General features: G+C 36.0%; 1 protein-coding gene across 1 annotated transcript in view; it reads right to left on the reverse strand.

Moving 5' to 3' along the window:
• Nucleotides 1-12714, reverse strand: part of LOC140202854 (E3 ubiquitin-protein ligase RBBP6-like) — an 88617-nt gene that overhangs the window by 46150 nt on the left and 29753 nt on the right. The window contains 4 exon segments of the mRNA XM_072268318.1: nucleotides 1740-1879; nucleotides 2429-2525; nucleotides 2624-2712; nucleotides 9155-9199. Of these exon segments, the coding sequence (XP_072124419.1) occupies nucleotides 1740-1879; nucleotides 2429-2525; nucleotides 2624-2712; nucleotides 9155-9199 (371 nt within the window).

Here is a 12714-nt window from a genome sequence, read left to right on the forward strand (position 1 = left end):
AATTATTGTCTTACATTTTAACCATGTCTCCTCCTGGTGGAAACATAATAGCAAGACTATAAATTATAAAATAAATAAATAAATAAAAATTGAGTAGTGCAAAAGAAAGCAAAGAAAGAAGTGAGTTAGTGTACATGGGTTCATTGTTTGTTCAGAAATCTGATGGCAGAGGAGAAGATGCTATTCCTAAAACTTCAAGTCTGTATCTCTTGTACAACCTCCTTGATAGCAGCAATGAAAAGTGGGCATTGTCCTGGGTGAAGGAGGTCCTTAATGATGGAAGCCACCTTTTTGAGGCATTGCTCTTTGAAGATGTCCTCGACGCTGGGGAGCCTGGTGCCCATGGTGGAGCTAGCTGAGTTTGCAACTTTTTCCAATCTTATGCCCCTCCTTAGCAGACAGTAAGATAACCAGTTCGAATGGTCTCCACAATACATCTGTAGAAATTGACTTGAGTCTGGTGACATATGAAGTCTCCTCAAGCTCCTAATAAAATATAGTTCATATTTCCTCTCAGGATCTTGTACGTCTCAGTAACAGGCAAGTACTGTACAAGACTTGCTCAGCTTCTTCACAATACTAAAAATACACATTAATATCCTTGGCTGCTTGTGATAATACACTCTTGATTCTAGGAATTCATTAAATGAATCTCTTTTGGACTGCCTCCATGGCACTGCACAGATACATCCTCGTTAGGTCCTTGAGCAGTTGTAACTTTTCTTTCCTATGAACTCCTTTGTCTAACAATGTATCATTTGTCTTAATTCACCACTTGTTCCAGTTGCCTGTTAACTTTGTGATTTGAGCATGAGCACCTAGATTTCCCTGTTCTTCACTCATATGCCACTCACATATTTTTCTTACATAAGTGTGTGACGCCATGCATTCCCTTTTGTTAATGTGTACCTTGCTTGTACCAAAAAACTGCCATCCACTATTCCATTTCACTAGTAGTCATTTGGTTACTGCTCCCCAACTGTTCTTGCACAGACAAGTCAATATAGGAATTGCTGTGGTCTTAATGAACTGTGGTGAATAGCCTACTCATGTTTTTAGTTATGTTAGATTTCATTCACTTATGTCGCTTAGCCTCTCAGTTCACATAATACCTTTTTTTCCTGAATGGACTACACTCCAAGATGTTATCACCCCTCATCACAAACATGAGTATTAGTCTTAGAGACACACATTTTGAAGATATATTTCATTCCTGTTTTCTGAAGAGTCAGTCTATAGTTATGGAGTGGAACATAAAATATAAAATCTGGTACAACTTCCACAGGCCTGACCTCAGACTCTGTCTTCAGGCTCCCACAAGGCACAGGAATCATGAACAGGGCATGAGTTCAATCCGTTTTACAAAACCTTTATTAATGGTGCTCTGATTGAGCCAACCCCATTCTTATACATTTTATATTCCTAATTTATTGAAGAACGACACATTCTTTGCACTAATTTCCAAGTATTGTTCAAATTGGCATTCAGTTTGAATTCTGATTTCACATAATTTAGCTTTATGTTGTAAATCATTAACTCCCCTACCTTTCCTCATTCATATACCTGCTAAATTCCCACACAGCTTTTGTTTAAATATGTGCAGACTGGCAGCATAAGATTACATAGGAAATGGTTTAAGTGGAGATTTTCAGACCCAAGCAATTTAACCCTTGTACCACATTAATTAAAAGCCCCTTCAATAAATAACATCAGGAATTCAGTAACATTACAGTACTTACGCATCAATTGTGGGTATAGCATATTTCCCTGTGTTGGTCAGCATGGCACCCTTCATATTTGGGTCATCAACTTCCACCATGAAACTGCGAGGAATGCCTGTGCTCTTCTTAATCCTTGGCACAGCTTCAAAATTTTTGTCCTAAATATTTCACATAATTAAAAAAAATTGAAAAATAAACACCGAATTTCATAAATAGACAACAATGTTAGTGATTATGTGTAACAGTAAAGACTTTAGTTTCTACTTGAGCATCTATTGTAGAGCCCCAGTCTCAACTTAGAAGCTCATTTACCATTATTAAAACGCAGTTGTGAACCCACAGTGGGGATTGCATTAACATCTGTTCCATTTGAATACAAGTGACTAGAAACAGCAACTGCTTTTGAAAACAGCCTGTTAAAATGTTGCTCTTCTGTTTACTTTTCTGAAATATTTCCCACCAGACCACTTTGTCGGTTGACTTTTGCAACACTGAGCCAGAGAAGGCAGGAAGCAATCCTTCAAGAGCTACATAAAATGGAAAATATGGAAATACTCAGCAAACCAATAAAAATACTAATTTCCTCTCCACAGATGCTGCTTGATTTGAAAGTCTCCACAATATTGTTATCCCCAAGATGTCCAGCATCTTTTTTAGCTTTGCACATTACTATTACAACAGCGATAGAAGAAAATTGTTTTACCCACCCCATTAGTTGGGCAATTTTTAATGTAATGACCAGGTTTTCCACAACGAAAACAGGTATACGTTGGAGGTGGAGGACCCAGAGGTTTCTTCATGTAACTAGGAAAGGAAATTTAACAGTTAATATCAATTGCATCAGTGAATTAAAAAACAATAGTAAATATGAGCAAATTTTAAGTTACAGTTTTCCAACTCACTTGACTGGATCATATTCTTGACCCGACTGAGTCATCATTGCCTTAATTTTATCTTCCTCTGAGGCATTAGCTTCAGCCAGATTGGCCGTCTGTTTGACAGGTGTGTGTTACAAAAAAAGAGTTACCCAGAATTTATATAATCCAGTCCACATCCTGTAAAGAGCAGCATGAAGCTTTGTATTTATGACTAGTATGATATCAACAAGTTCACTTAAAAAGTAACACCTTTAATCCAGTTTGCCAAAATGCTAGGGAAAAAAAGAGGCTGGCTTGTGAGGAGGAAATGGTAGAAGAGGTAGGAAGTTAGGGTGGGAGTTTCTTAAGCCTGCTGCCTGTAGCTAATTTTAATACTTTCAAAGAAACATCGTGCACACATCAACTTCAGGGCCCCAATGAAATTATCAGCATCTCATTATCATGGATGCTCATGAGATTCCTTTTTCCTCAGTTCCTGAAACATCCACAACCGAAAACTCTTCAGCCAAAAAAAAACTTTAAAAATTATTTAAAAAGTGTTGTATTTGAATAAGTTCAATGAAACTTTAAATGAGTATTGAAATTTCATTAATTTAAATACTTAACTGGATTATTTGGGGCTTCTTGGCTAGTCAAAATAAGGCCCTTGGTTCAAAGAACTTTAACACTTGGTAATGGAGAAAAACTTCAATCAATGGCTAAAGCTGTATTACTATAACTTCAGAATCAAGGCCACAGAATGAGTTACAGTATCAAAAATAACTCTAAAAAGCAATTGCAGAGATTTTACTAAAATTAGTTAAGTGTTATGCTCACAAAGAGCTTATAATAAAAAAAAATTTGATGCTTCTATAGCTGGCTCTTTGGGTTCTACACCCTCTCAGACACAAACAGTAAACATACACATATACAGTAAAACCATTGGTAAGATCAATTCGGCTGACATTTTATTGGAATTAAGATTTGCTTCCTTACAAACCCTACTGACAAGGACAATGCTAATTTCTGAGCATCCTGTTTTTTTAATAACAAGAGAAAATTTGAATATTCAAACCTGTGTGCCTTTTTTTATTGCAATGCCAGTGTGCACGTCGATAGCTAGGTTGAAGGCTATAACAAACTGCATTGTGGAGCAACAGACTATAAATAACATGCTATAGAGCAAATTTTTAAAAATTTCTCTAGTCTGGATTGCCATGGTGCCACCAAAGGAGAGAGTGTAATTTTTAGTGTTGGAAGGGAAAGGAGGAAAAAAAAAGATGAGAAAGTAGGCCCATCAATACCTAATTCGTATTGGTAAGCCCATGAATCCTAGATAACTCTAAATGGGGTGCATGCGTTTATAAAGAAACAAAGCAGAGTAACAGGGGAGCAGTAAATGAAGTTCTCTCATTAACATTGGTTATTAGAGATTATTTTCCAGTGGGATTTTACTGCAGTGAAAGCAGCACAAGACAGACAATCCTGCTCACACCAAACACTTCAAAATTATTAAAATCTTCCAAAACATTTGGAATTTGCACATTTCCACAGAACGTATTCGTCTTAAAAACAAATGATCAGAACTTGAGAAACAAGTCCTTAAGCCCACTGTGCCCATGCTGGACTTCTGGTTATTTTGCTTTATATACAAAGAATGCCTCTTGAACATGGTAAACTTCCAAAGCCTAATCATCAAACTGACTCCAAAAATTGAGTCTGTCTCACAAAAATATAAATAAGCATCATTTCTCTCTACTATATTTATCACCAGAACCAGAGCACTCTAAATCTTAACCCAAAAATAATTTTGTTATTTAATGGATTCAAGACTATTTATCAGATGTACATCAAGAGTGAACTGCGTCAACTGTGATAACACCAGAGGGTATGCAGGGGGAAGACCACAGGTGTCACTGCACAATTTGGGGCCAACACAGCAAGCCCACTATTAATAAACTTCCACAACTAATTACATCATCCAATTATGAAATCTAACAACCTGATAACACTAGAGGAGCCATCACCAACTGCCCCATACTTTCTATGAATGTTTTCTTCTAATCCACTTTCCATTTGTAAGTTTTAATGGAGCTCATTTTTACACCACTGTGGTCATGAGTTATTGATCGCACTAGTGAATGAATAGTTATTTGTGTCTTTCTGGCTTTCATGACGTGCAAAAGGTTAGGTTGGTCACTGGCCAACACAATTTCTATCATAACTCACGTAACCTGTGCATCTTTTATGGATGCAAAAGATTTAGGTATAGTGCCTATACAAAGTATTCACCCCACCCCCCCGGGAAGTTTTCATGTTTTATTGTTTTATAACATTGATTCACACTGGATTTAAAATGGCTTTTCTGACACCGACCAACAGAAGATACTTCTTTGTGTCAAAGTGAAAACAAATTTCTACAAATTGGTCTAAATTTATTACAATTGTTAAACACAAAATAATCGATTACTCACCCCCTTCAAGTCAGTATTTAGTAGATGCACCACTAGCAGCAGTTACAGCCTTGAGTCTGTGTGTCCACATCAGCTTTGCACACCTCGACATTGCAATTCTTCCCCATTCTTTACAAAACTGCTCAAGCTCTGTCAAATTGTATGGGGATCCTGAGTGACAGACTTTTTCCAAGTCCAGCCACAAATTCTCAATTGATTGAAGTCTGGACTCTGACTTGGCTACTACAGGACATTAATTTTGTTCTTTTAAAGCCATTCCTGTGTAACTTGGCTTTATGTTTGGGGTCATTGTCTTGGTGGAATACAAATCTTCTCCCAAGTTGCAGTTCTCTTGCAGTCTGCATCAGGTTTTCCTCCAGGATTTCCTTGTATTTTGCTGTATTCAGTTTACCCTCTACCTTCACAGGCGTTCAGGGCCTACTGCAGTAAAGCATTCCCCACAGCATGATACAGCCATTACCATGCTTCACGGCTCTATTTAACTAATTATGTGACTTCTAAAACCAATTGGCTGCACCAGTGATGAATTGGTGTGTCATATTAAAGGGAGTGAATACTTTTGCAATCAATTATTTTGTTTTAGATTTGTAATTAATTTAGATCACTTTGTAGAGATCTGTTTTTACTTTGACATGACAGTCTTTCTGTTGATCAGTGTCAAAAACCAAATTAAATCCACTGACTCAATGTTATAAAACAATAAAATATGAAAAACCTCCAAAGCAGATGAATACTTTTTATAGGCACTGTATATCAAGAGCTAGTTCCTACTGCAACCTAATTGAAGGCCATTCCTTTATACAATGCAGATTACTCATTACTCGTGTTGTCTTTCATGGAGTTTATAAGCTGTAACTGCTTTGCATAAGTATTTCAGTAGCCAAGACTTTTAGGATATCCCGAAAGAGATAAATGATGCAAATCCAGTTGTGTTTTTTTTAAAAAGGCAGTCTCTTCAACTTGACAATTCAACACAACTCCAATGGGATTTCACAATCAAGTAAAGCCCTTGCATCCTATCTGCTTGATAATATACTTTCCAGTGAAACAAATGATAAACACAATGGTTAAACTTTATTTCATTCAGAAGTACTGACACTGCTAAACAGCATATTACTGGTTTCCTTCTGGAGTACCTTCCTACTTTCAGATTTGTGGCAAAATATTTTCCACAAAGTAGATGCAAGCAGGCTTTTTCCACTGAGGTTTGGTGGGACTAAACCAGAGGTCACAGGTTTAGGGTAAAAGGTGAGAGGTTTAAGGGGAACTCAAGCGAAAACTTCACTCATAGGGTTGTGCAAGTGTGGAATGAGCTGCCAGCACAAGTGGTGCATGCAAGCTCAATTTCAGCATTTATTAGAAGTTTGGACAGGTAAATGGAAGGTAGGAGTATGGAAGGCTATGATCTCAGTGCATATTGATGGGAGGGGACTTCAATTGCTCAAGCTGTACTCCTACAATGATCTCCAGAAATCTGATTTGCATATAAAAGGATCAAAAAGCTAATACTTATAAATAACAACACCACCAGGTCATTATTAAACTCCACATTGCCATGCTGAAACTTGGTAGAAGACAATAGAGATATCACATCAGGAGAGGATCACCAAAAAAGGATATATAGATAATTTGCGGTCAGAAATATTCATATGAAAAACGAGGAACATACTTTTTTAAAGCCATTACTAATTTCAAAGAGAAAACATTTCCTTGTTTTACAGGATACAGGTGTCATATCAATAAAGAGAAAAATATTAATTTTAGGTTTGTGTTCCACATGGCAAGACTCTTCTAGAAGTAAAGACTGAAAAGTGATTTCAAGAAAATTACAAATCAAGTCAAACGAAAACTATTTGGAAGACAAACATTGTCTTCAGAAGTTTCGGCCAACATTCAAATATTGTTGTTTCTTCACATGAAGAATTATTAACATATTGTTAATATTAATCTTATAATATTAATAGGCAATTATTAAACAGCAAGTCTGCACAGCAGCACAGATTGTTTTTATTTCTTTGTGATACAGATTTGGAATGCATGCTTCAGAGAAGGGAGGGGTTGGGGTACAGAGCTAGTGGTAAGTCTTATTTCCTATTTGCCAGAAGACTAAAACCTTTCACAGTAAGAAACCAGGATATCAATGCACCACTTACCTTCATATTCTGGTGCAGATTTAATTCTTCAGTAAAAAGGGCTTAGTAGATTTTATATTTAGTTGTGAAAGATCAATTACATCTCAGTCACCCTAAATGCCGTCTCAGCATTGTCCAGTGCTAATACCGTAATAAACATGTTCTCCAATTTTCCTAAAGCACTCAAGTCATCTGGATAGAAAACATTCTTTCTTGGGTTTATGCACTTGAATGTACCACTGTTCAGTTTTGCAGATAATTTTCCTGTTATCCTCAAAATTTGACAGTATCAGGAGTACATAAGCAGAACACTGGCCATAACAGGAAATGACTTCTTGATGGTTGCTCAAATTTCCAAGCCAGGTCCTGGCCTTCAGAGACAATGTTAACTCAGATAAAGTGTTCATACTCATCCAGGAAGTACATGCAACCCATGAAGATAGACGATAAAATTCATGTGGCATACTCCTAAAACCGACAGGGAGGGACGCTACGTGCCTTTGAAATATTGTTATGTCATAATGGACCATCAGATTTGTGCTGCTGAGAATAAACACTACGCTCACGTACCACCTCTTCAGTTTGAGAAGAATTCACATTTCAATTTATTTCAGAAACTATTAACAAAAAACATCATACAAAGGTAATTCACAATTTAAGTGTACAAATCTCAGTACTTAAGAGAGAAATTCCCACTGGAATACTTAATAACACAATGTTGAGAAATGCAACATTGAGCCCGACAGATGAGAAAACCTCACTGCTCACCCACATTCCAGATATTTTAGTTCTAGTTCTATGATGCAGCAAATGATCCTACAAAGGTTTTACTGTACTAATTATGCAAACAGATTTGCTTGAACCCAAACAGCAACTTCACTGAATGTCACTGTGACCTGCAGATACTGGTTATACTGGGCATATGGTTCAGCAGGTCTATAAATGGGAATGTGCTTAATGCACACTTGGTTTCAATTCAGACTATCAGGAAAGCTAAATACCAAACAATTATGTAAACACACTAAACAGTAACTAAAATGTATACCTTTATAAACCGTATGCCACAAGTATCTGTGAACATAACACAAGCCCCTTCCTATGAATCAACTACATAAAGAGTCAGCAAATGAATTTCACATTGGTTTACAGTCTGTGTTCAAACAAATGATTACCCATATACATCCTCTCCAACATATGGTCTTAGAGAAAATAAATTTTATTTTATTTAGTGTTTTACATTTACATGATCAAATCTAAAATGGATGAGTACAACACTGGGGATTGCCATACACTTAATAAATTGATTTATTTGACTATATTGACATTCCTTTAAAAATCAGATAAAGATTACACACAGAATTTATACTTTCAATGACATCACAGAAGCTTTTTTCAATTCTTGGATATGTTGCAGTGATAACAGTCTTATTTACAGCTGTACATGAATTTGATTATGCAAAAGGTAAGAACCTTCACATCAATCACTGAATCCAGTGATTCGGGCTTTTTCATTCTTCTAACACCTTTACTGGCAAAGTATTTAAACCCAAAGGTGAATAATCAGCTTAGTAATCACATTTCAAATTAAAAAGACAACATTAAGGCAAGGATTAACTTGTACTTTCAAAACTAACCAAAATAGATGAATACTGCAGTAGCCAGATAAGTCTAACAAGGGACACCCCATCCATTACCTCTATTTCACTCACTCTTTACAGGATATTCATATTCATAATATATAATGCTCCATTATTAACATATACACACAATTACAAATTCTTTAGTGACAAAATAAATGATGCATTTGCACATATAACGTAACACAAAGTAATACAAGGCATTGAAGAAAATTTGCTGTGTAACATATCACAATACAGATTAGAAGGTTGATTAATACAATTAAATCATAATGAACTGAATTTGCAGGAAAAAGATCACCACTAACAACAACAAAAAAAAACATTTTCTACCTTTGTAAGCTGGGCCAGTGAGATAGAGGTTCCAGAGTCATCAATCTGTTAATGGAATTAAATACAGACATTCACATTTAAACCATGATAAGGCACATATTTTTACCCAAACAGATAGCCTGGTCACTAAAGTTCCTATTATAAACTCATCTGACATAAAATGCACATATGATATATATATGGCCCCATATCCAGAAAGGATGTGTTGAAATTGGAGTGAGTCCAGAGGAGATAAACAAGGATGATTCTGAGAATTAAGTGGTTAATACATGAGGAGCCTTTCACAGCTTTGGACCTGTACTCACTGGAATTTAGAAGAATGTGGGGCGGGGCCTCATTGAAGTCCACCAAATGTTGAAAGGATTAGATAGGGTGCGTTTGGAGAGGATGCTTCCTATGGCGTGGGTATCTAGAACTAGAGGGCACAGACTCAAAATTGAGGGGTGACCTTTTAGAAGAGAGGTAAGGAGTAATTTTTAATAGCCAGAGAGTAGTGAATCTGTGAAATGCTCTGCCACAGATTGTAGTGGAGGACAAGGGTCTGTGGGTGTATTTAGAGCCGAAGTTGATAAGTTTCCTGATTAGTTGAAGCACCAAAGGATATGGCAAGAAGACAGGTGTATGGGGTCGAGTGGGATCCTGCATCAGCCATAATGAAATGGTGGAGCAGGCTCAATGGGCTGAATAGCCTACTTCTGCTCCTAAATCTTATGCAGCAAGTGAATCCATACAGTTGCTTCAGCACAGAAGGATTTGAAGTGCAGCTTGCAGAAAACAAATACCAAAGGAAGCAATATTTACACGATATTGAATTTTCAGTTATGCGATACAATGAAAAAAGCATGCTTCGAGCAAGTTTTAAAGCTGCTTTGAATACGAAAAAATCTACGCAGAAATTAAAATAGTGATTAAGTATTACTCAACCTATTACTTAATTGATTTTAAATCTAACACAATGAGTTTTCACAGTAAAGTTTTGTACACGCAAGAGCTTTATCTTTATGTATGTCAAGCAAACACAAGGTAGGCTGAAAATGGTCAGAATGAACAATCTTGAAAAACCAAGTACTTTTATATCCAAATCCACATAACTTAATAATGGAAATTGATATGCAAGAACAGTGCCTATGAAGAATGTGTTCCAGATGCACCATGACAATGACCAGGGCATTATAAACCATGAGCCTAGTGAAAAGCGCTGCTGATGTTAACATTTGAAATAAAGACAAAAACGCTCAAGATACTCAAGTCCAACATGATAAATAAAATTAACAGTTTTGGTTAAGAGAAACTGTGATAGAAGGAGAAAGAGAGAACGTTCTAAGGATAATTTTATTATTATTTGCAACACTATTTGCAACACTGAAATACCTCTGCAGCATGGATAATCACCTGGAAGGTGACAAGACAAAATTATTTATAATGGGGAAAAACAACATTAGAATTGAATGAAATTTCTAAAACAACTTTTCCTATGTGACCTGCGTAGAAAGGCACAGGTAAATTCTGTATCGTCTCCCATAAGTCACACAAGCTAATAATTTTTAATATTTTTAAAATTTTACGTAAGAAACAGAGGTATTTGGAAAGCAGATTAAGGTGGAACATAGAATACTTTGGAGATATGAAGGCACTGTTTCAAAACTAACTGCAAAGTGCAATCACTGCTAATGTTGAAATGGGCAATTTCTATTAATATGGACAAGAATGAGAAATTTAAAAGCTGACAGGACAATTGAAGCTATATATGCTAGTTAGCTATTTTTCTCTTCACCTTGGAGCATCCCAAAAGATTAAAATTTTGCATAAAAGTATATTGTAATGATTACTGTGCCACTTCTAATTCAAATTTCTGAATATATTTAAAAACATTCATTGACAAAACAGCAATTAAATAAACAACACATTTACTTTTAATTACAGTGGTAAATATTTTGGCAGCTGGACTGAAACTACCTTTTAAACTTAAACCATAAGACCCATTTGATTATTTGTCTCCGCACCTCTCCATTTATGATTTTGGTTATTTTTAAGGAAGGGCACAGCTTAAAGCTTCAGGGCCCTTCCCCGTAAAAAGTCAAAACCAAACGATAGTGGTAAAATTGTTCATTCACAATATTAAAATATCAACTGGTTACTGAGCTTCAAGTGCTCGAAGTCTAGGTTGACCACTTATTTCTGTACTATCCTAACAGGTCATCTGTCTCAGATAAAGTGCAGATAATGTTACATTCAGACCAAAGCAAGATCCTTAAACATTCCAGAGGGTAAAACTTTTTCTTCTTGCACAGACAGCAGTAAACATACTTCTGATGGAAGTATTTTTATTCAATCACACTTAAATGTCTCAAAAATAGGTACTGCTGCATTTGCAAATTTGAAGTGACAAAACTTAAAAAAAACATTTTTCCTATGGTTGGAGCCTTGCAGATCCACTTAATATTTGTTTTGCACCTGAATAGTTAGTACGATCTTGAAAATCAGGAATTAATACAAAAAGGATTGAAATAACATCGTAATAAGAAAAAGCAATAGGCAGAAGATACAAGTTAATGCAAAATTTAAATGGAGACACTACCGCTTGATATGGGAAAAGGCATTTACATTAAAAGTTAAGGAGTTAAGGGCGATGAACTCCCTATTTTCTCTGGATGCTCCAACATCCCGAGGTTTATTGGTTGGTAGGTTAATTGGCTGTTGTAGATTGCCCTGAGTGCAAATAGGTGCTGTTGTAGATTGTCCTGAACGCAAATAGGCTGGAGAGTTGATGAGACTAAACCTGGATAAGCAGAATTGCTGTTTGATGTTCCACACATTCTTCTGTGAACTGAAAGGCACATTTTTGTGCAGATTGCTAAAGGATATACAAAGTCAAGCATTATTATGAAAGTTGGAATCATCTTTCCACTTTGGATGGAAAAAAAATACAAGGAAAGATCATTAATCTTTGTTTTAGTTTTTTTTAATTCATGTAGAATGCTGTAGACAATTTGTGGCATATTACAGGAAGTGTATACAAGAGAGTAAAGACTTGCTAAGATGACAACCGATTACGGGAATAATAAATGGGATAAGGACAAAACATTTTCTGTCAAGTCAATTATAGTTTAAGGAATGAATGATTAATAAAACAATAAGAGAACTTGCTTGCAGGTATCACAGATATACCAGAAACATTTACTTACATATTAAGGACATAGAATCTAGAATTCTGCCAATCCCAAAATAGTAAAATAGCTTGTCATTTTGAAAAAATATTGTTAACAATATGGAAGTGTCATGTAGTTGGAATAAAGGGCTTACAGACCTGATGCTCCAACACTGCATAATGCCTCATTTATGGCTTCAGAAAAATAGATCGTAAATACATACATGATAGGCAACACTTTGAAAGCATTGCGGATGGTCTTCAAGCACACAGCTTTCGATTTATCCTGTCACCTTCACAACGCAATCTTGAACATGTTGATGTAATTGGGGATTCAAGATTCCTTTTCTTCCTGAATTTTAATTAATTCATTCAGAACAGTAGCGAGTGCTGCATTGCTAGATCCTTTCCT

This window comes from Mobula birostris, chromosome 9 (assembly GCF_030028105.1).
Source record: "Mobula birostris isolate sMobBir1 chromosome 9, sMobBir1.hap1, whole genome shotgun sequence".
Classification (NCBI taxonomy): Eukaryota; Metazoa; Chordata; class Chondrichthyes; order Myliobatiformes; family Myliobatidae; genus Mobula; species Mobula birostris.